The 18,234-nt window shown below is 62.7% G+C and overlaps 2 protein-coding genes across 2 annotated transcripts; one reads left to right on the forward strand and one right to left on the reverse strand.

Annotated features, from left to right (window-relative positions):
• Nucleotides 1–3,119: 3,119 nt before the first annotated feature.
• Nucleotides 3,120–8,941, reverse strand: PROCR (protein C receptor). The gene is made up of 6 exons (XM_074153912.1): nucleotides 8,917–8,941; nucleotides 5,135–5,185; nucleotides 4,998–5,078; nucleotides 4,645–4,881; nucleotides 3,328–3,594; nucleotides 3,120–3,232 (listed from the first exon to the last, which is right to left on the reverse strand). The coding sequence occupies exons 3-6, from the start codon at nucleotides 5,053–5,055 to the stop codon at nucleotides 3,120–3,122; spliced, it is 675 nt and encodes a 224-aa protein (XP_074010013.1). The 5' UTR covers nucleotides 5,056–5,078; nucleotides 5,135–5,185; nucleotides 8,917–8,941.
• On the forward strand, nucleotides 6,988–14,076 carry PFKL (phosphofructokinase, liver type). Its single transcript, XM_074153911.1, has 22 exons — nucleotides 6,988–7,087; nucleotides 7,622–7,695; nucleotides 7,795–7,872; nucleotides 7,990–8,179; nucleotides 8,374–8,539; nucleotides 8,623–8,667; nucleotides 8,745–8,853; nucleotides 9,163–9,258; nucleotides 9,987–10,079; nucleotides 10,378–10,503; nucleotides 10,596–10,660; nucleotides 10,828–10,891; nucleotides 10,978–11,124; nucleotides 11,233–11,303; nucleotides 11,421–11,508; nucleotides 11,622–11,774; nucleotides 11,926–12,090; nucleotides 12,278–12,339; nucleotides 12,662–12,773; nucleotides 12,851–12,950; nucleotides 13,057–13,162; nucleotides 13,251–14,076. Exons 1-22 carry the CDS (start codon nucleotides 7,003–7,005, stop codon nucleotides 13,396–13,398), a joined length of 2,343 nt encoding a protein of 780 aa, XP_074010012.1. The 5' UTR covers nucleotides 6,988–7,002; the 3' UTR covers nucleotides 13,399–14,076.
• The last annotated feature ends 4,158 nt before the right edge of the window (nucleotides 14,077–18,234 follow it).

The raw sequence follows: 18,234 nt of genomic DNA on the forward strand, positions 1-18,234 counted from the left end.
GCGATGGGACAAGAGGAAACAGCCTCAAGTTGCACCAGGGGAGGTTCAGATTGGATATTAGGAAGAATTTTTACACAGAAAGGGTTATCAACCCTTGGAAGAAGCCGCCCAGGGGAGTGGTTGAGGCACCATCCCTGGAGGTGTTCAAAAGACGGGTTGACATGGTGCTGGGGGACATGGTTTAGTGATGGTTTCTTTGTCAGAGTTAGGTTGGTGGTTGGACTAGATGATCTTGAAGGTCCCATCCAACCTAGATGATTCTATGATTCTCCAAGGCGGTGGGAGCAGGGCTGAGTGGTGGAGACCACGCAGGGAAAGTAAAGCCTCCCGCAGCTGTCGGTGCAGGTGAGAGGGACAGTCTGCTTGGGATGGTCTGCTCTGGGGGGGTGGTTGAAGCCCCCAGGGTCCATGTGTGGGGTTCGTTCACCCTCTTGCAGAAAGAGAGACAAACGTGAGGAGCAAATGAAAACCAACCCTGGGTTGACAGGAGATGCGGTCCCAAGCCGTGATCGAGGGCGGAAGACCAGCCAGGTTTGGGAAGGGACCAGCCATGGAGGTGGCTTTCAGCTGCTGGAGAGATGGGGCGGCGGTAGGGAGGGACCCCCAGACTGGGGCAGCTGGGCCACATGTCCCCAGCGTCCTGCTGCAGGACACGTGGTGGTGGCCCCACGACGAGGTGGTTTGGGGCTGAGGAAGAGAAATTTTGGGGCAGGGTGCGGGTTCTATTGCCGTAACCCCTCGGCTCTTGGCCACCGTGCCCGCATCGGGTGCCAGTCACCACCAGGGAGGTGGCCCTGGGACAGAGGGGTGGCATCTGTGGGTGCGTTGCCCGTGGGCAGGGTTTGGGATGAGGCTGTTTCCTGGGGATGCCACGGTTTGGGGGGGGGGGATCCCTGCGTCCCCTCATGAGAGCTGGGGGGGGTCTCTGGAGGTTGGCAGCAAAGTCGTCCCCTTTCTGGAGCCTTCTCCTGCTGCGACCGACACAGGGGGGGGCCCAGGGGCAGGGAAAAGGCTTTTCCAGAGCTTCTTAAAGCGGAGACTTCCTTATCTGTCCAAAAGATGACGCATTTCAGAAACAAAAAGCAAAACAAGCCCTGTGTTCCAGACCTCCCTGGTTTCTCCAGCCTCCCCTGGGTCTCCCCCCGCTGCCAGCCCCCGTCCACCGGCACCTTCCCGGTCTCGGGGCATCGCTCTCCTGTGGGATCCATGCTCTGCCCTCCCAACCGGAGCAAGGAGCTGCAGCTCCGCCCGGGTGTGTGTGTGTGTGTGTGTGTGTGAAGGATTTGGTGTGAGAATCTTGGGACCGTGGCGGAACATCTGCCTCCAACGTGGAGGAGAAAGAGATGCCCCAAGTCCAAACACCATCTTCCAGCCGAGTTCCTCCTCGCTGGAAGAGGGCTACGAGCGTTTTTATCCCTTCGCGGGGAGCAAACCCACCACCCTCTGACCCCCAGCATCAGCCTGGCATCCCCTGACGCCTGCGGTGGGGACAGGCAGTGCTCGGCGCACAGCAGAGCTCCTGCCAAGGGCGCTTCTTCAGAGGCCGAGCGATGACGTTCACGTGCCTCAGCCTCCTTGTTTTGGAGCCTCCAGCCTCTTGGCTGCCATTTCCCCTTCACAGAGGAGCCCCCTGAAGGGTGGGGAGCACCCCGGCCCCTGCCCCAGGAGCCTGGGGGAGGCGGGGGCTGCTCTGGGGGGGTGGCCGGCGGCCAGGATGATGAGATGTGGACTTTGGAGACCTCCTCCTCCATCCCTCCTTACGGACAACCGCTATGTCATCTTCTCATCCCCTTTCTGTCCTGCAGCTCTTTTCCCATCTCCCCCCCCCCCCTTTGAGCCGCAGGGAGGGGTATTTAGAAAGGAAGGAGCTGGAAGTTCATCCAGGAAAGCTCCTCGCTCCTCTGCTGTCCCCTTTTTGGTGGCCCAAGCCAGCGCCTGGCTTGCCCCCAGCCCTTCCTGCCCCCGGGGGCAGTAGAGCCGAGCACAAGGGGAGGTGTTGGGCTCAAAGTCTTGCTGTGAGTGAAAGGGAAAGCAGCCAAGAATTTATTATTAATATAACCAAGGCCTAAACGGTCAAAGGGCGGTTTTTCGCCACGCTCTTGACAGCAGAAAAGGAAAATAAAGCAGCCACGAACGCGGGTGAGCTCAGGAGGTGCAAACCCTCTCTCCTGAGGCCTTGCAAACTCAATGCATGGCCCAGGGTCTGACCCAGGGCTGGCAATCCCAGCACCAGCAACTGTGGGTGCCTGTCCCCATGACGGATCTGCAGCCCCATGGTGGATCCACAGCCCCACGCTGGATCTGCAGCCCCATGCTGGATCTGCAGCCCCATGACGGATCCACAGCTTCCTGGCGGATCCACAGCCTCATGATGGATCCACAGCCCTACACTGGATCTGCAGCCCCATGGTGGATCCACAGCCCTACACTGGATCTGCAGCCCCATGATGGATCCACAGTCCCATGGTGGATCCACAGCCCTACGCTGGATCTGCAGCCCCATGGTGGATCCACAGCCCCACACTGGATCTGCAGCCCTACGCTGGATCTGCAGCCCCATAACGGATCAGCAGCCCCGTGATGGATCCACAGCTCCATGATGGATCCACAGCCCCACGTCGGCGCTGCTGCTGGGAAATGAGAACAGCCGAGCCCGGTGGGAGAAGTGGTGGGTGGTTTTATTACGCGATATCTCCGAGACGTGCCACAAAGGTGTGACACCCTCCCTCCTGGGCATTTCTCCCCACTGCAACAGGGATCGAACAGGGTTCCAGTGCCTCCTTTTTACGCCTTCTTGGCTGTTTCTCCTGCCACTTTCCCCACCACCACCCCTACCCCTCTTCCCCATTTTTTTCCATCTGTGCCAAGCATTAAGTCTCAGTGCGCCGTGCCAGCCTGGCGTGGGGACCGTCCCCAAGGCGGGGTGCCGCTGCTGGGGGGGTCAACCCAGCTGGGACCGGGCAGGGAAGCCACCGGTGTGGTGTCCTTTGGGAGCAAAGCCTGCGGCGCTGGGGAGACACCTCCCTTGCAGGGCTCAGGTTCAGTCCCTGCCTCCGCAGGGTGGCGGTGGGTCCCGTCCCCTGCCTCCACCAGGTGACGTGGGACAGCTGCCACCTCTGCTAGCAGCTCCCTCCCGTGCACAAGAAGATCCCCATGGCCATGCCCAGCAAGCTGACGGTCCCCAGGATCAGGCCCAGCACCAGTGGGGCGTGCGACCGGCTGCTCTGCTTCCCTGCAAGAGGCAAGAGGGACAGAGGTGATGACCGGGGTCACCCCCACCGTGCCACCATGTCCGTCCCCCCCCACCTCCCCAGTCCCAGCACGGACCCATCCCAGTGCTCTGAGCCTGCAGGATGCCCACGCAGGTGGTGTTGAGGAAATACTGGAGGTCCTGGGTTGTCTCGGGGTACTTCATCAGCTCCCTCTCGGCAAAGGCGGCCACCGCGTCCCTGCGGGGCCAGCGCCGCTCCCAGGTGGCGGTGGGGACGTGGAAGGAGAGGAAAGCCGTCCCGTTGAGGGTCACCTCGTAGAAGCTGTGGGCCGTGCCGTTGGGGAAGAGCTGGCAGCCCAGGCGGCAGCACAGGCTCTGGGTGTCTGCGGGGACAGAGGGAGGGGGTCAGGCTCAGCACGCTCCCACCCTCGGCAGCCCGTTGCCGTCACCAGCATCGAGCTGTGCGTTGAGTTTGTGCTCTGCCCAACCCACCCACAGCTTTGCTTTCGTTGGGTTTCACTGCAGCGGTGTATTTTCCAGTGGCCAGGCGGCTGCGCTGATTTTTCCCTTCCTTATCTGCGCCCGGCGCAGCTTCGGTTTTTATAGGGGCAGGAGGTTTTTCGGCACAGAGCGAGATAGGCATCGCTCTCGTGGAAGGATGCGGCACAGGGAGCGCAGGGACACTGGGCGAGGGGAGGCGTGGGGCTCACACCGGAGACCCCGAGGTCAGAAAGTGCTCTCCAAGGGTCGGGTAGAGAAACACAGAGCTGGGGCAAAACTGGTTTGGGGGGGTAAGAAAGAAAATGAAGGTGAAGCACACCCTGCATGGGAACACTGCGGGTAACGGGGGCTTGTGGAGCAACGTGAGGAGGAGCCCGAAACCATCACTGTCAGCATCCCACGCCTCCCGGGAAGGCTGTGGGGTGCAGGTGGGGTGCAGGCAGGGTGCAGGCAGGGTGCAGGCAGGGGCTGCAGGCAGGGGGAGCAGGCAGGGTGCAGGCAGGATGCAGGCGGGATGCAGTCAGGGTGCAAGTGGGATGCAGGCAGGATGCAGGCAAGGTGCAGGAGGGATGCAGGCAAGGTGCAGGAGGGATGCAGGCAGGGGGTGCAGGCAGGGGGTGCAGGCAGGGTCCCTACACCTCACCGTCTCCCCAGGCTGCAGCCCCCAGCCCTTTTCCCGAGGGGCAGTGGGAGGTTGAGCGTCACCCTGTTCCCAGGGTTGGCTCCCGGTAAGAAATTCCCAGCTCGGCAGAAGGGCTCCTTTTTGCCCAGTGCGAGGTTTTGCACATGGCTGTGTCCCTGTCCCTTTTCCCAGCTGTCCCCAGCGAGCCGTCCCCATGCCCAGGCAGAGCAGGGGGGCTCCCCTTCTCCAGTGGGACCAATCCCCCCACCAGGCTGTGCGTCCCTGTGTCCCACCCCGGGGTACCACTCACAGTTGATGGGCCTCTCCTTGCTGAAGAGCTTCACCAGCTCGCTGAAGTGGAGCAGGTAGGTGGTGACATCCTGCTGCCGCTTGGCCCAGGCGTCCGGGGGCTCCAGCGGCAGCACCTGGGTGACATTATGCCCCTCCAGGAGATGGCTGAGCCGCCCGTCCAGGCTGGCGTTCCCCCAGAAGATGGAGTTGCCTTTGGAGACACGGGTCCGTTGCAGCATGGTGAAGGTGAGCGGGGCTGCGAGAGATGCCGGACATCACCCACCGCCCTGTCCCCCTCCCCTAAAGCCGTGGGTGTCCCCAACGCCAACCCCAAGTCTCTCTGACCCCACCGCCACCGTGTCCTCGCCTTACCCGCCTGGTCTGCCCCACAGCCCAGGGCTCCGCAGAGCAGCAGCAGCCGGAGCATCATCAGGACAGGGATGGGGACGGGAACTGCGGCCCCACGGCTGGCCTGGCGGGGAGTTAAGCGTGGGGACGGGGATGGGGACAGGAATGGTGGCCCCACGGCTGGCCTGGCGGGGAGTTAAGCGTGGGGACGGGGATGGGGACAGGAATGGTGGCCCCACGGCTGGCCTGGCGGGGAGTTAAGTGGGAGCGGGGAGGTGGGGCTGCAGGAGGAGGAGAGCGGGAGTGCAGCCAGGTCTCTCCCATTTCCTTAGCCCTGCCACTCGCACCCCTTCCCTGCCGGACACGCCGGGGGTGCAGCTCAGCCCGGGGCACTGTGGGACTGCATGGCACCGTGGGACTGCATGGCACCGCTCCAGCCGGGAGGGAAGAAGCCAGCGCCTGCCTCAGTTTCCCCATCCCTTGGCTGGGCAGGGGCCCCGTCCCTGCTCCCCCGGGTGAGGCCAGCGGGGACACAGCGGTGGGGGACTGCTCCAGGAGGAAAAGGGAGGGATGGGGGGAGCAGCCTCGCAGGACCACACTTCTCCTGGACATCCAGCACCAGTGGCCCCAGCAAGCACTGGAGTGACGGGACTCCCATCCCCAGAAGGATGTGACCCTCAGGATGCGGCATTCCCGCAGCCCCCACGATAGACTGGGTGGCGGGGGGGGGACGCTGCAGGCGGGACCGAGAAACCCCTGGCTGGCCTTGCTCCGTATGTTCATTTTTTTTAATTCTACCTAAAATAATCAGAGATTAAAATTGAAGAAAATATAAAATTTATATTAAAATATCCAGCTCATCCCCTGGCAGCATACACTGGCACTACACCGCCTGCCACAACACAGTATGGCACAGTATGGCACAGTATGGCGCAGTATGGGACAGTATGGGATGGTATGGCATGGTATGGCACAGCATGGCACTGTATGGCATGATATGGCAAGGTATGGCACAATAAGGGATGGTATGGTACAGTATGGCACGATATGGGATGGTATGGCACAGTATGGCATGGTATGGGATGGTGTGGCATGGCATGATATGGCAGAGGGTGGGACAGTATGGTGCAGTATGGCGCAGTATGGCATGGTATGGGATGGTATAGTGCAGTATGGCACTGTGTGGCATGATATGGCAAGGAATGGCACAGTATGGCGCAATAAGGGATGGTATGGTACGGTGTGGTATGGGATGGCATGGCATGATATGGCACAGGGTGGGACAGTATGGTGCAGTATGGCATGGTACGGCATAGTATGGGATGGTATGGCATGCTATAGCTCGGTATGGGGTGGTAGGGGACATAGGGGACAGTATGGCACAGTATGACATGGTATGGCACGATATGGCACGGTATTGCACGGTATGGCACGGTATGGCACGGTATGGCACAGTATGGTTCGGTATGGGATGGTATAGTGTGGTATGGGGCGGTATGGCATGGCATGGAACGGTATGGGATGGTATGGGGTGGTATGGTGCAATATGGGATGGTATGGGGCAGTAGGGGACAGTATAGGACGGTATGGGAGAGTATGGGATGGTATGGGGCAATATGGGGCGGTATAGGACGGTATGGGGCAATATGGGGTGGTGTGGGGCAGTATAGGATGGTATGGGGCGGTATGGGAGAGTATGGGGCAATATGGGGTGGTATGGGGCAGTACAGGATGGTATGGGATGGTATGGGGCAATATGGGGTGGTATAGGGCGGTATGGGATGGTATGGGACGGTATAGGGCGGTGTGGGGCAGTATGGGATGGTATGGGACAGTATAGGGCGGTATGGGGCGGTATGGGGCGGTCCGGCACTGCATGACGCCGTATGTCGCGATATGTCGCGGTCCGGCGCGCCACGGCCGCAGGGAGGGGCGTGGCCTGGCGGGAGGGGGCGTGGCCGTGGTGGGCGGGGAGGGGGCGTGTCCCCGCGGGGGCGTGTCCGGCGGCGCCGGTGCCGGGAGCGCAGCGATGGCGGCGGCGGAGCTGGAGCGGCTGCGGATGGCGGGGGCCGGCATGGCCATCGCCGTCCTCACCAGCGGCGGGGACGCGCAAGGTGGGGCCGGGCGGGAGGAAAGGGGGGGGATCTGGAGTGGGGGGGACACCCCGGTCCCGCCCCGCGTGTCCGTGTCCGCCCGGCCCCGCGGGCGCGGCGGGGACAGAGTCCGCGGGGCCTCGGGGCGCGCGGCGCGGAGGCGGCCCGCGCTCCTCCCCCGGGAGCGGCGAGGGGGGGGGGGACATCCCCCCATCCCGTATCCCCTCCACCGGGGGAGGGTCGCTGCGTCCCACCCGCCGTATCCCCGTTCCCCCCGGAGCACCCTCCACGGGAGGTCACGGGCCCCACGGTGGAACCCCCCCACGGTGTGGCCCCCCTCCCCGCCCGGGGATGAGCAGCTGTTTCTGACACCTATCGCTCTCCGGTGGTTGCTCATCTGCAGCTCCCACCCATGCACTGAGTTTCCCCGGTCTCTGCCTGCCTGCCCCCCCTCCCTGCACGGGAGGGGACACCTCGAGGTCACCTATAGGATCTGGTCCCCTATGGGGTGTGGGGTCCCTTGGGGCCACCCCGGTTCATGTCTCACCTTTCCAGGGATGAACGCTGCCGTCCGCGCTGTCACCCGCATGGGGATATACGTGGGAGCCAAGGTCTTCCTCATCTACGAGGTTGGGGTACCCCCTGGCTCCCCGCAATGGGTAGGGGGCAACCAACACCCCCCCCCATGCCGGGACACCCCTCACCTCCGTCCCCCCACTTCTCCGCAGGGCTACGAGGGGCTGGTGGAAGGGGGGGACAACATCAAGCAAGCCAACTGGCTCAGCGTCTCCAACATCATCCAGCTGGTGAGGATCATTGGTGGGGCCGTGGGACCTCCAAATCCCACCCCACGCCCCCAGATCTGCGTGACGAGCTCTGTGTGTGTGTGTGTGTGTGTGTCTCCCACCACTTCGTCTCTCCAGGGTGGGACGGTGATCGGCAGCGCCCGCTGCAAAGCCTTCACCACCCGGGCGGGCCGGCTGCGGGCCGCCCGTAACCTGGTGGAGCACGGCATCACCAACCTCTGCGTCATCGGTGGGGACGGCAGCCTGACGGGGGCCGACATCTTCCGTTCCGAGTGGGGTGGGCTGCTGGAGGAACTGGTCCGAGACGGTGGGTGAACCCCCCCCCCTCCCAAAACCCCTGGGTGGGTAGAGCTGAAAGCATTCACCAGAGGTTGAGGTCCAGAGCTTCCACCCCATCGCCGTGACCCCCAAGGAGGGCTGGGCTCCTCCGCTGCCTGATGCCGGGAGGGGGACGGGAGCACCCTAAAATAACCGGTGGCCTGGCCGTGTCCCCCCCCGCAGGGCAGATCAGCGAGGAGGTGGCACGGGTGAACAGCCGCCTGAACATCGTGGGGCTGGTGGGCTCCATCGACAACGACTTCTGCGGCACCGACATGACCATCGGCACCGACTCGGCCCTGCACCGCATCATGGAGGTGATCGACGCCATCACCACCACGGCGCAGAGGTGAGCAGGGGCCAGGGGCCGGGGGCTGGGCCACCCCAGGCAGCCCACCCACCCTCCTTCTCCTCCCACCCGTCTCCTTGCAGCCACCAGCGGACGTTCGTGCTGGAGGTGATGGGCCGCCACTGCGGGTAAGCCCCCACGGGTGGGGAAACCACGTTTCGGGGCCGGTCCCGGTGCCGGCACTGCCACCGCCGTGTCCCCCCAGGTACCTTGCGCTGGTGTCCGGCTTGGCCTCGGGCGCCGACTGGCTCTTCATCCCCGAATCCCCTCCAGAGGACGGCTGGGAGGACCTCATGTGCGAGAGGCTCGGGGAGGTGAGCCGGGGCGGGGGGGAATGTTTCCTATGGTCCCGTCCCCCTTTTGTCCCCAGAGAGTCCCCGCAGGGACGCGGGCTGAGCCCCATGGCTGGCTCCCGGCCCTTGCGAAGCTTCGGGAGCTCCTGCCATTGTCCCTGTGAAACGGGCCACTCAGCCGAGCGCAAATCCAGCCCTCCTGTGCCAGGGGCTCAGACGCCCAGAACCTGAGTGTCCCCCCCCACCAGGCTACGGCCGGTGGGGACAAAGGATGCTCGGGCTCGGCCGCCGGTGAGCTTTGGCTGAGCCGTTTTCCTCCTCTCGCCCCAGACGCGCAGCAGAGGGTCGCGGCTCAACATCATCATCATCGCCGAGGGCGCCATCGACCGCAGCGGCAAACCCATCTCCTCCAACTATGTGAAGGACGTAAGCGCCCGCTCCGGCCCCCGCGCCAGCACCCGCGGTGACACGGCGGGTCCCTGGCCTGACCTCCTCCCCTCCTCTCTCCCTCTCCTCTCCTCTCCTCTCCTCTCCTCTCCTCTCCTCTCCTCTCCTCTCCTCTCCTCTCCTCTCCTCTCCTCTCCTCTCCTCTCCTCTCCTCTCCTCTCCTCTCCTCTCCTCTCCTCTCCTCTCCTCTCCTCTCCTCTCCTCTCCTCTCCTCTCCTCTCCTCTCCTCTCCTCTCCTCTCCTCTCCTCTCCTCTCCCTCTCCCTCTCCCTCTCCTCTCTCCCCTCCCCTCCTCTCCCTCTCCCTCTCCCTCTCCCTCTCCCTCTCCCTCTCCTCTCCTCTCCTCTCCTCTCCTCTCCTCTCCTCTCCTCTCCTCTCCTCTCCTCTCCTCTCCTCTCCTCTCCTCTCCTCTCCTCTCCTCTCCTCTCCCTCTCCCTCTCCCTCTCCCTCTCCCTCTCCTCTCCTCTCCCTCTCCTCTCCTCTCCTCTCCTCTCCTCTCCTCTCCTCTCCTCTCCTCTCCTCTCCTCTCCTCTCCTCTCCTCTCCTCTCCTCTCCTCTCCTCTCCTCTCCCTCTCCCTCTCCCTCTCCTCTCCTCTCCTCTCCTCTCCTCTCCTCTCCTCTCCTCTCCTCTCCTCTCCTCTCCTCTCCTCTCCTCTCCTCTCCCTCTCCCTCTCCCTCTCCCTCTCCTCTCTCCTCTCCTCTCCGCAGCTGGTGGTGCAGCGCTTGGGCTTCGACACGCGGGTCACCGTCCTGGGCCACGTGCAGCGTGGAGGGACACCCTCAGCCTTCGACCGAGTGCTGGTGGGTCTTGGGAGGGGACACACAGAGCTGGGGGGGGGTCACCCCGCAGAAGGGAGCAGGCAGCTGGGGAACCCCCCCTCCTGCCTTCCCTCTGCCCATGGCAGATGAGGGGTGAGGCTCGAACGGGTTCCCCAGGCAGAGCCATGCGCCCGTTTCCCCTCATTTCCTGCAAATTTTTTGGGGGGGGTTAAATAAAACCAGCCGCACGGTTTCCGCTGCCGGGGAAATGTCCCACCCGGGTGGCACGGGTGGCCAGCAGCTGCGGGGGGGGGGGGGGTTGCCCCTTTGCCTTTTGCAGAGCAGCAAGATGGGGATGGAGGCGGTGATGGCGCTGCTGGAGGCCACGCCGGACACCCCCGCCTGCGTGGTGAGCCTCTCGGGGAACCAGTCGGTGCGGCTGCCCCTCATGGAGTGCGTCCAGGTGGTGAGTACTGGGGGGCACCCGCTGGGTGGGGGTCCCGCTCCCCTCCCCACAAAGCCGGGGTGTGACGGTGCTGCGTCTCCCCCCTCCCCAAGACAAAGGATGTGCAGAAGGCCATGGATGAGAAGAGGTTTGAGGAAGCCATCCAGCTCCGTGGAAGGTGAGGAGCGGGGGGACTGGTATGGGGGGAGATGTCCTTACGGGGTGGCCGAAAGGACGTGCTGGGGTGGGGGCTTCTCCCCGGGGTGGAACCAGCTGGGGAGGGTGTCCCCCCTTGCACCCTGAGGTCCAGGCGCGCCTCGGGGCCACGGCGTCCTGTCCTTGCAGGAGCTTTGAGAACAACTGGAACATCTACAAGCTGTTGGCGCACCAGAAGCCGGCGCAGGAGAAGGTGAGGAGGGATGGGGAGTGGTGGGGGACACCTTCCCCGCCTTGGGGACAGGTAGCGACGTGCCATCCCTGTCCCCGTCCCCGCAGAGCCCCTTCAGCATGGCCATCCTGAACGTGGGTGCTCCGGCCGCCGGCATGAACGCGGCCGTCAGGTCGGCCGTGCGGATCGCCATCTGCCAGGGACACACCGTCTACGTGGTGAGCGACGGCTTCGAGGGCTTGTCCAAGGGGCAGGTAAGGGGGACGGCGAGCCTGGGGGACAGCGGGTTTCCCGGGGGGGGGGGGTTTGGGCTCGGAGGGGGGTGCTGGGGTGCTCCCCCACCCTAAAACTGCTGCTTGCAGATCCGTGAGGTGGGCTGGCACGACGTGGCGGGCTGGCTGGGACGCGGAGGGTCCATGCTGGGCACCAAGAGGTAAGTGCAGCCCCGGGAGGCACAGGGGACATAGGGGAGGGGACACCGCTGTCCCCAGGGATTGCAGGGACCCACCTGTCCTCACCCCGCGGTCTCTCCTCCCTTTCCCCACCGCAGGACGCTGCCCAAGACCTGCATGGAAAAGATCGTGGAGAACGTGCGGAAATTCAACATCCAGGGGCTGCTGGTCATCGGGGGGTTCGAGGTGCGGGGGGAACCCTCAGCCCTGGTTTGGTGGGGGCTGGGGTGGGCTGTGGGCACCCTGGGCCACCCCTTTTGGGGTGCAGATCCGTCTCCCCAGCCCTCGGTTGTTTGCAGGCATACGAGGGGGTGCTGCAGCTGGTGGAGGCCCGTGGGCAGTATGAGGAGCTCTGCATCATCATGTGCGTCATCCCCGCCACCATCAGCAACAACGTGCCCGGGACCGACTTCAGCCTGGGCTCGGACACGGCCGTCAACGCGGCCATGGAGGTGAGGGACAGGGCAGGAGGGAAGCCCATGGGGCCATCCCGCTCCAGCAGGTCCCATGGTGTTTTGGGATGAACCAGCGTCCCATCCCGGGCAGCAAAGATGGGGTTTCCTGGTGTGAGCCCCCACACACACACACTTTTTCCCGGCACAGAGCTGTGACCGCATCAAGCAGTCGGCCTCGGGCACCAAGCGCCGCGTCTTCATCGTGGAGACGATGGGGGGCTACTGCGGGTACCTGTCGACCGTCACCGGCATCGCGGTGGGCGCCGATGCCGCCTACGTCTACGAAGATCCCTTCACCATCCACGACCTGAAGGTGAGTGAGGCAGGGCGCTGCTTTCTGGCTTGGGTAAAATAAGATGGAAAACCAGGATAGAGAGGGCTCCAGCCAAGCCCCATGAAGCCACCGGGTGACGTTAGTGGCTCTGGAGTCCATATGAGAGGACCTGGGATGGCTGCAGAGGACATGCGACGCCGCTGGCATCCTGGTGTTCGTTTTGCAGGCCAATGTGGAGCACTTGACCGACAAAATGAAGACGGATATCCAGAGAGGGCTGGTGCTGCGGTGAGTCGGGGATCCCTGGGGACACTCGCTGGAAAACCCAGCCCGGTGGCAGGGAGCGAGGCCAGCGCTGAGCCCTTCCCACAGCCGGAGAGGGTCCCTGGGCACAGTGAGGTTGGGCACGGTGGGTGCACGACGTCCTGCCCGAGGATGTCACACTCGGCCAGGGGGACAGTCCTGCGCTGGGTGCCTCCGCTGCCCTCCCCACCCCATCCCCAGGGAGAACAAAACAGCAAAAAAAAGGTGTTCAGGGGAGCACGGAGGGACCTCCTGGGGACATCAGCTTAAGGTGCAGCTCCCCAACCCCTTCCTTCTGCTCCCCCAGCAACGAGAAGTGCCACGAGCACTACACCACCGAGTTCCTCTACAACCTCTACTCCTCTGAGGGCAAAGGCATCTTTGACTGCAGGATTAATGTCCTGGGCCACCTCCAGCAGGTATGGATAGGACAACATGGGCCACTGCTGTCCCCAAGAGCCAGGCGAGCTTGACATCGCCATTTCTTTGTCCCCAGGGGGGAGCCCCGACCCCCTTTGACCGCAACTACGGGACCAAGCTGGGAGTGAAGGCAGTGCTGTGGATGTCGGAGAAGCTGCAGGAGGTCTACCGCAAGGGTGAGATGAGGCATGGGGTCCTGTGGGGTGGGAGGTGGCACTGGGCAGCCCCTGGGCATGGCACTGGGCAGCAGGGTGGCCATGGTCAGCTGTGTCCCCCTCCCAGGGCGTGTGTTTGCCAACTCGGGCGACTCTGCCTGCGTGATCGGGCTCAGGAAGAAGGTGGTGGCCTTCAGCCCCGTGACGGAGCTCAAGAAAGTCACCGATTTCGAGTAAGCCCCCATCCCCATGCCCCAACGGTTCACCAGGTCCCAGGGGACCTTCCCGGGTCACTTGAGAGCCACGTCCCCAACTTTGCAGGCACAGGCTGCCCCAGGAGCAGTGGTGGCTGAACCTGCGGCTGATGCTGAAGATGCTCGCCAACTACCAGATCAGCCTGACCGAGTACATCTCGGGGACGATGGAGCACGTCACCCGCCGCACCCTCAGCATCGAGAAGGGCTTCTAGTCCCACCAGCCTGAGCCGTAGCCCCCTCCTCTGCGTCGTCTCCATCCCCACCTGCTGCTCGGGGAGCACCGGGTCCCCCCTGTTCTCAGTAACCCCCCAGCTTTGCCACCGACCCCTTAAAGCAGGCAGAGCCTGGTCCCGGCTCCCAAAACTGCACAATCCTGCCCCGAATCGCTTGTCCAGGGTCTGGTCCCCGTGCAGATGCAGCCATGAGGTGTTGCTAGAGCCCCCTTAATCTTCCCTTAATGGTTTATTTCTATTATTTAATGATGGGGTATCCCGATTTCTTAATTAGCGGCTTGACCGCCTGAGCCAACTGCTGCTTTTAGTCGCCTGCCCTGCGTGCAGGAGGGGAGCTGAGGAGGATGCAGTGCCGTCACGGAGCGGGTAGGGTCCAGGGGGGCTTTCGGCTGCCCCGTGAGCCCCAGTAAAACCCCATCCTCCTGTGGCGTTTGCCCAGTGGGGTGTCTCAAGGGCTCAGCGCAGAGCATGGGTTCTGGCAAGCTCCCTCTTCCCTGGCCGCCTTGCATGACGCTTGGCTGTGACCGTCACCGTGCGGCCCCAGGTGCCGCTGTCGGGGCCGTGCCTGTCATCTCACCGCTGCTCTGTGACCCCCCCAAAACCCTGTACCGTTCGCGGCGCTGATCTCCTCCTCTAGAGATAAAACCCGCTGGAGCCAAACACGCCTCGCTGGAGAGTGGTCATTGCGCGCCGAGTCCCCGTGGGGAGGAATGGGGGACATACCTGGGGGTAGGATGGGGGACAAGCAAAGCCGGATGGTTTGCCAGAGCCGGATTAATGTCGGCACAGGATGTTTCCCCGCTCCATGCGTCCTCAAGCCTGGGAGAGCGGGGCCTGGTGGGTGCAAGGGTCATAGAATCATAGAATGGTTAGAGTTGGAAGGGACCTTAAAGATCATCGAGTTCCAAACCCCCTGCCATGGGCAGGGACACCTCCACTAGAGCAGGTTGCTCAAAGCCCCATCCAGCCTGGCCTTGAACCCCTCCAGGGATGGGGCAGCCACAGCTTCCCCGAGCAACCTGTTCCAGTGTCTCACCACCCTCACAGGAAAGAATTTCCTCCTAATATCTAATCTAAATCTCCCCTCTTCCAATTTAAAACCATTACCCCTTGTCCTGTCACTACACTTCCTGACAAAGAGTCCCTCTCCGGCTCTCCTGTAGGCTCCCTTCAGATATTGGAAGGCTGCTATGAGGTCTCCCCGGAGCCTTCTCTTCTCCAGGCTGAACAACCCCAGCTCTCTCAGCCTGTCTTCATAGGGGAGGTGCTCCAGCCCTCTGATCATCTTCATGGCCCTCCCCTGGACCCGTTCCAACAGGTCCATGTCCTTCCTGTGCTGAGGGCTCCAAAGCTGGACACAGTATTCCAGGTGGGGTCTCACAAGCACAGAGCAGAAGGGTAGAATCACCTACCACGACCTGCAGGCCACACTTGATGCAGCCCAGGATGGGGTTGGCTTTCTGGGCTGCCAGTGCACATTGCCGGCTCATGTTGAGCTTCTCATCCACCAACACCCCCGAGTCCTTCTCCTCAGGGCTGCTCTCCAGCCATTCTCTGCCCAACCTGTATTTGTGCCTGGGATTGCCACGTCCCAGGAGCAGGACCCTGCACTTGGCCTGGTTGAACTTCATGCGCTTTGCACAAGCCGATCTCTCCAGCCTGTCCACGTCCCTCTGGATGGCATCCCTTCCCTCCAGCGTGTCGACCAAGCAACTGAGCTTGGTGTCGTTGGCAAACTTGCTGAGGATGCACTGTATGCCACTGTCCATGTCTCCAACAAAGATGCTGAACAGCACTGGTCCCAGTACCGACCCCTGAGGAACTCCACTCGTCACTGGCTGCCAGTTGGACATTGAACCATCGACCACACAACCCTTTGAGCTTTGACCTTTGAGTGGGTCAGCATCATCCCTCTGCGGGCAGGATTGGCAAGGCCGGGGGAAAATCGCTTCTCCCTTGTTTTGGTTCCCATCTTCAAAGCAAGCGCAGAAGTGATTTATCAGGGCGATGTTCAGGCAGTTTCTCAGGGCGGCTGCCAAGCGCGCCGGCTCCCGCGTGCAGCGCCGGGGCTTGGCTCCGCCGCACTCGGCCCGTGCCAGACGGCTGCGGGTAGCCCCTTTCCCAGGCCGCTTTCCCCCCGGGGCTTTCGGCTGATGGCTCCAGCCTCTGTGACATCGCCAGCACCAGGACGCTTCACGCTCTTTGGGGTCAAACACAGAGTTTGTTTGGTGTTTTTTTTTCCCTCGCCATGGAGTTGTCCCCAAGTGACAAGTGTCCTCCCCCACCCCCACCCCCAATTTCAGTGCTTTTCCCCCAGCTGGACGTGTTCCTTGGTTTAGGCTCTGGAGGAAGATGATAATTATTGTATTTTCCCTGCCAGAGCTAGGCACATGGAGAAACAGCAGACCTTGCTGATGGAGGCAGCCTCGCTGCTCTTCCCGGGCAAGTATCTGCTCTGGGGACCCCGGGGACCCCAGGCACAGACCTGGCTGCTCATTCCAGCGCTGGGAAGGCAGCGGGCGGAAAACACGCTCTTCAACTATCCCATGTGCTGCTTTCCCAAGCAGGAGCCTCCCTATGAGCCGTGGACCCCCGCATCGTGGTGCTCCTGTGGGCCTGACTCGCCATCGGCCTCGGAGAGTCCCCCGGGATGTTTCGGATGCCAGTCGTGCTGGATCCGCGCCGTCAGGCAGACACCCACACGTGTTTTCCGTCCCCGGGAAAGGTCTGCCCTTGCCGCTCGCCACCCCCCGCTGAGGCAGGTCAGGGCGAAAGCAAGACACGCCGAGAAGCCCCGCAGTCGTACCGTGGCCCAGGTGGAGCCTGGCAGGCTCCAGGCGTTCAGCTCCTCTCCAGCGCGTCTTCTCCAGCCTGGCGCTCTCAGCAGCAGGGGTCTCATAGAAAAGAATCATTATGGTTGGAAGGGACCTTAAAGCCCACCCAGTGCCACCCCCTGCCCTGGGCAGGGACACCTCCCGCCAGACCAGGTTGCTCCAAGCCCCGTCCAACCTGGCCTTGAACCCCTCCAGGGATGGGGCAGCCACAGCTTCTCTGGGCAACCTGGGCCAGGCTCTCACCACCCTCACAGCAAAGAAGTTCTTCCCCAGATCTCATCTCAATCTCCCCTCTTTCAGTGTCAAACCCTTCCCCCTCCTCCTATGGCTCCCCTCCCTGATCAAGAGTCCCTCCCCAGCTTTCCTGGAGCCCCCCCCTTTAGGGACTGGAAGGGGCTCTAAGGTCTCCCCAGAGCCTTCTCTTCTCCAGGCTGCAGCCCCCCAACTCTCTCAGCCTGTCCTCACAGCAGAGGGGCTCCAGCCCTCCCAGCATCTTTATGGCCTCCTCTGGCCCCACTCCAACAGCTCCATGTCCTTCCTGTGCAGGGCACTCCAGAGCTGGAGGCAGTGCTCCAGGTGGGGTCTCAACCAGAGCAGAGCAGAGGGGTAGAATCCCCTCCCTTGACACCCATGTCCCTCGCACCACATCTGCCCATCTTTTAAATACCTCCCAAGATGGTGACTCCACCACTTCCCTGGGCAGAAGTGTCCCCACACTCAGACCAGCTGCACATTTGGAGGAGCTTGGGGACAGGCATCACTGCAGCCCTAACACCTCGTTTCCACCCAAAAAAAAAAAACAGCCCAGTGTGCCAAATTCCTGGATGTAGACCAGGGGCAACGACCCCATGCCCTGCCAGGACGAGCAGGAGGGGACGTGGTGACTGTGCACCCAGGCTCCCTGGCACATCCAGCCCAGCCCCAGCTTCCCAAAGAGAAGGCAGAGCACAAAGCCATGAGCATCTCGCGGCGAAAAGGCAGGCTGCCAGGCCCCCGGAGCGAAGAGGCGTGAGCTGAAAGGGCCAGCATCCCCCCGGGGCTGTGCCGAGAGCGAGGGGACATCATCCCGCACGGAGCGCTCGGGAGCATCGAGGGCAGCTGCCTGGCAGCGGCAGCACCCGCACCAGCCAAGGATGACGAGCGCGGCACGTAGGCAGCGAGCTCTGCTTGGGGCCAGTCCTGCCATCGAGGATTAGCAGAGGAACTGTGCCAGAGCAGCCTCGGGCCGTGGTGATTGCTCCATTAGCCGCCCTCACCCACAAACCAGCCCCGATGACAAACTATGACGCTTGCTTTGATCATTCTCCCAGCAAAGCTGCTGGGTGTCCGGCACACCCAAACGGCAGCGCTCCTGTTCCCCACGATGCGGACGGGGGTGACTTCTGCCACCCAGCAGGCTGCTGAGACAGCCCCGGGAGGACTTGCCCTCAGCACAAGGGCAAGATGCAAACAAGATGACAGATAAGTCTCTGGGGCCCTGGCTGTCAAGGGGAGTCTGGTATATTATAAATCACACTGGCCATTTAAATGCAGCCGGTGTTAATGCAGAAGGCAAGAACTAGGTCATTTGAGGAGCTCAAGGGTCTGCAGCTGAGCGGCACCGAGGGCTCGTCTCCTGTGTCTCAGGGGCCATCGTCCTGCCTGCACAGGTTTTCCACCTCTGCACAAACAAACCAGCTTTGCTCAGCAGGTCTTTCGCTTCCCGCGCTCTGTGTGGATTTATGGCCGCAAGAAGGTTCCCAACTAGGACCCAGTGCCTCTGAAAAGCAGCCCCCGCAGCAGCTCGGCACGGTATCCACCAGCAGCGCAGGCAGGCGAGCCATTTCATCGGCCCAGTGAAGCGGGAGGGCGCAGGGGGCCCCCAGCCCTCCTCCTCCTCCTCCCGCTCCACAATGCAAGCTGTGAACCAGACGTAATGGAGCAATGCCCAGAGTCAGTTGTTCTCACTATGTTTGCTGAACCCCAGCCACTACTTAGGCGT

Source organism: Numenius arquata, chromosome 9 (genome assembly GCF_964106895.1).
Source record: "Numenius arquata chromosome 9, bNumArq3.hap1.1, whole genome shotgun sequence".
NCBI lineage: Eukaryota > Metazoa > Chordata > Aves > Charadriiformes > Scolopacidae > Numenius > Numenius arquata.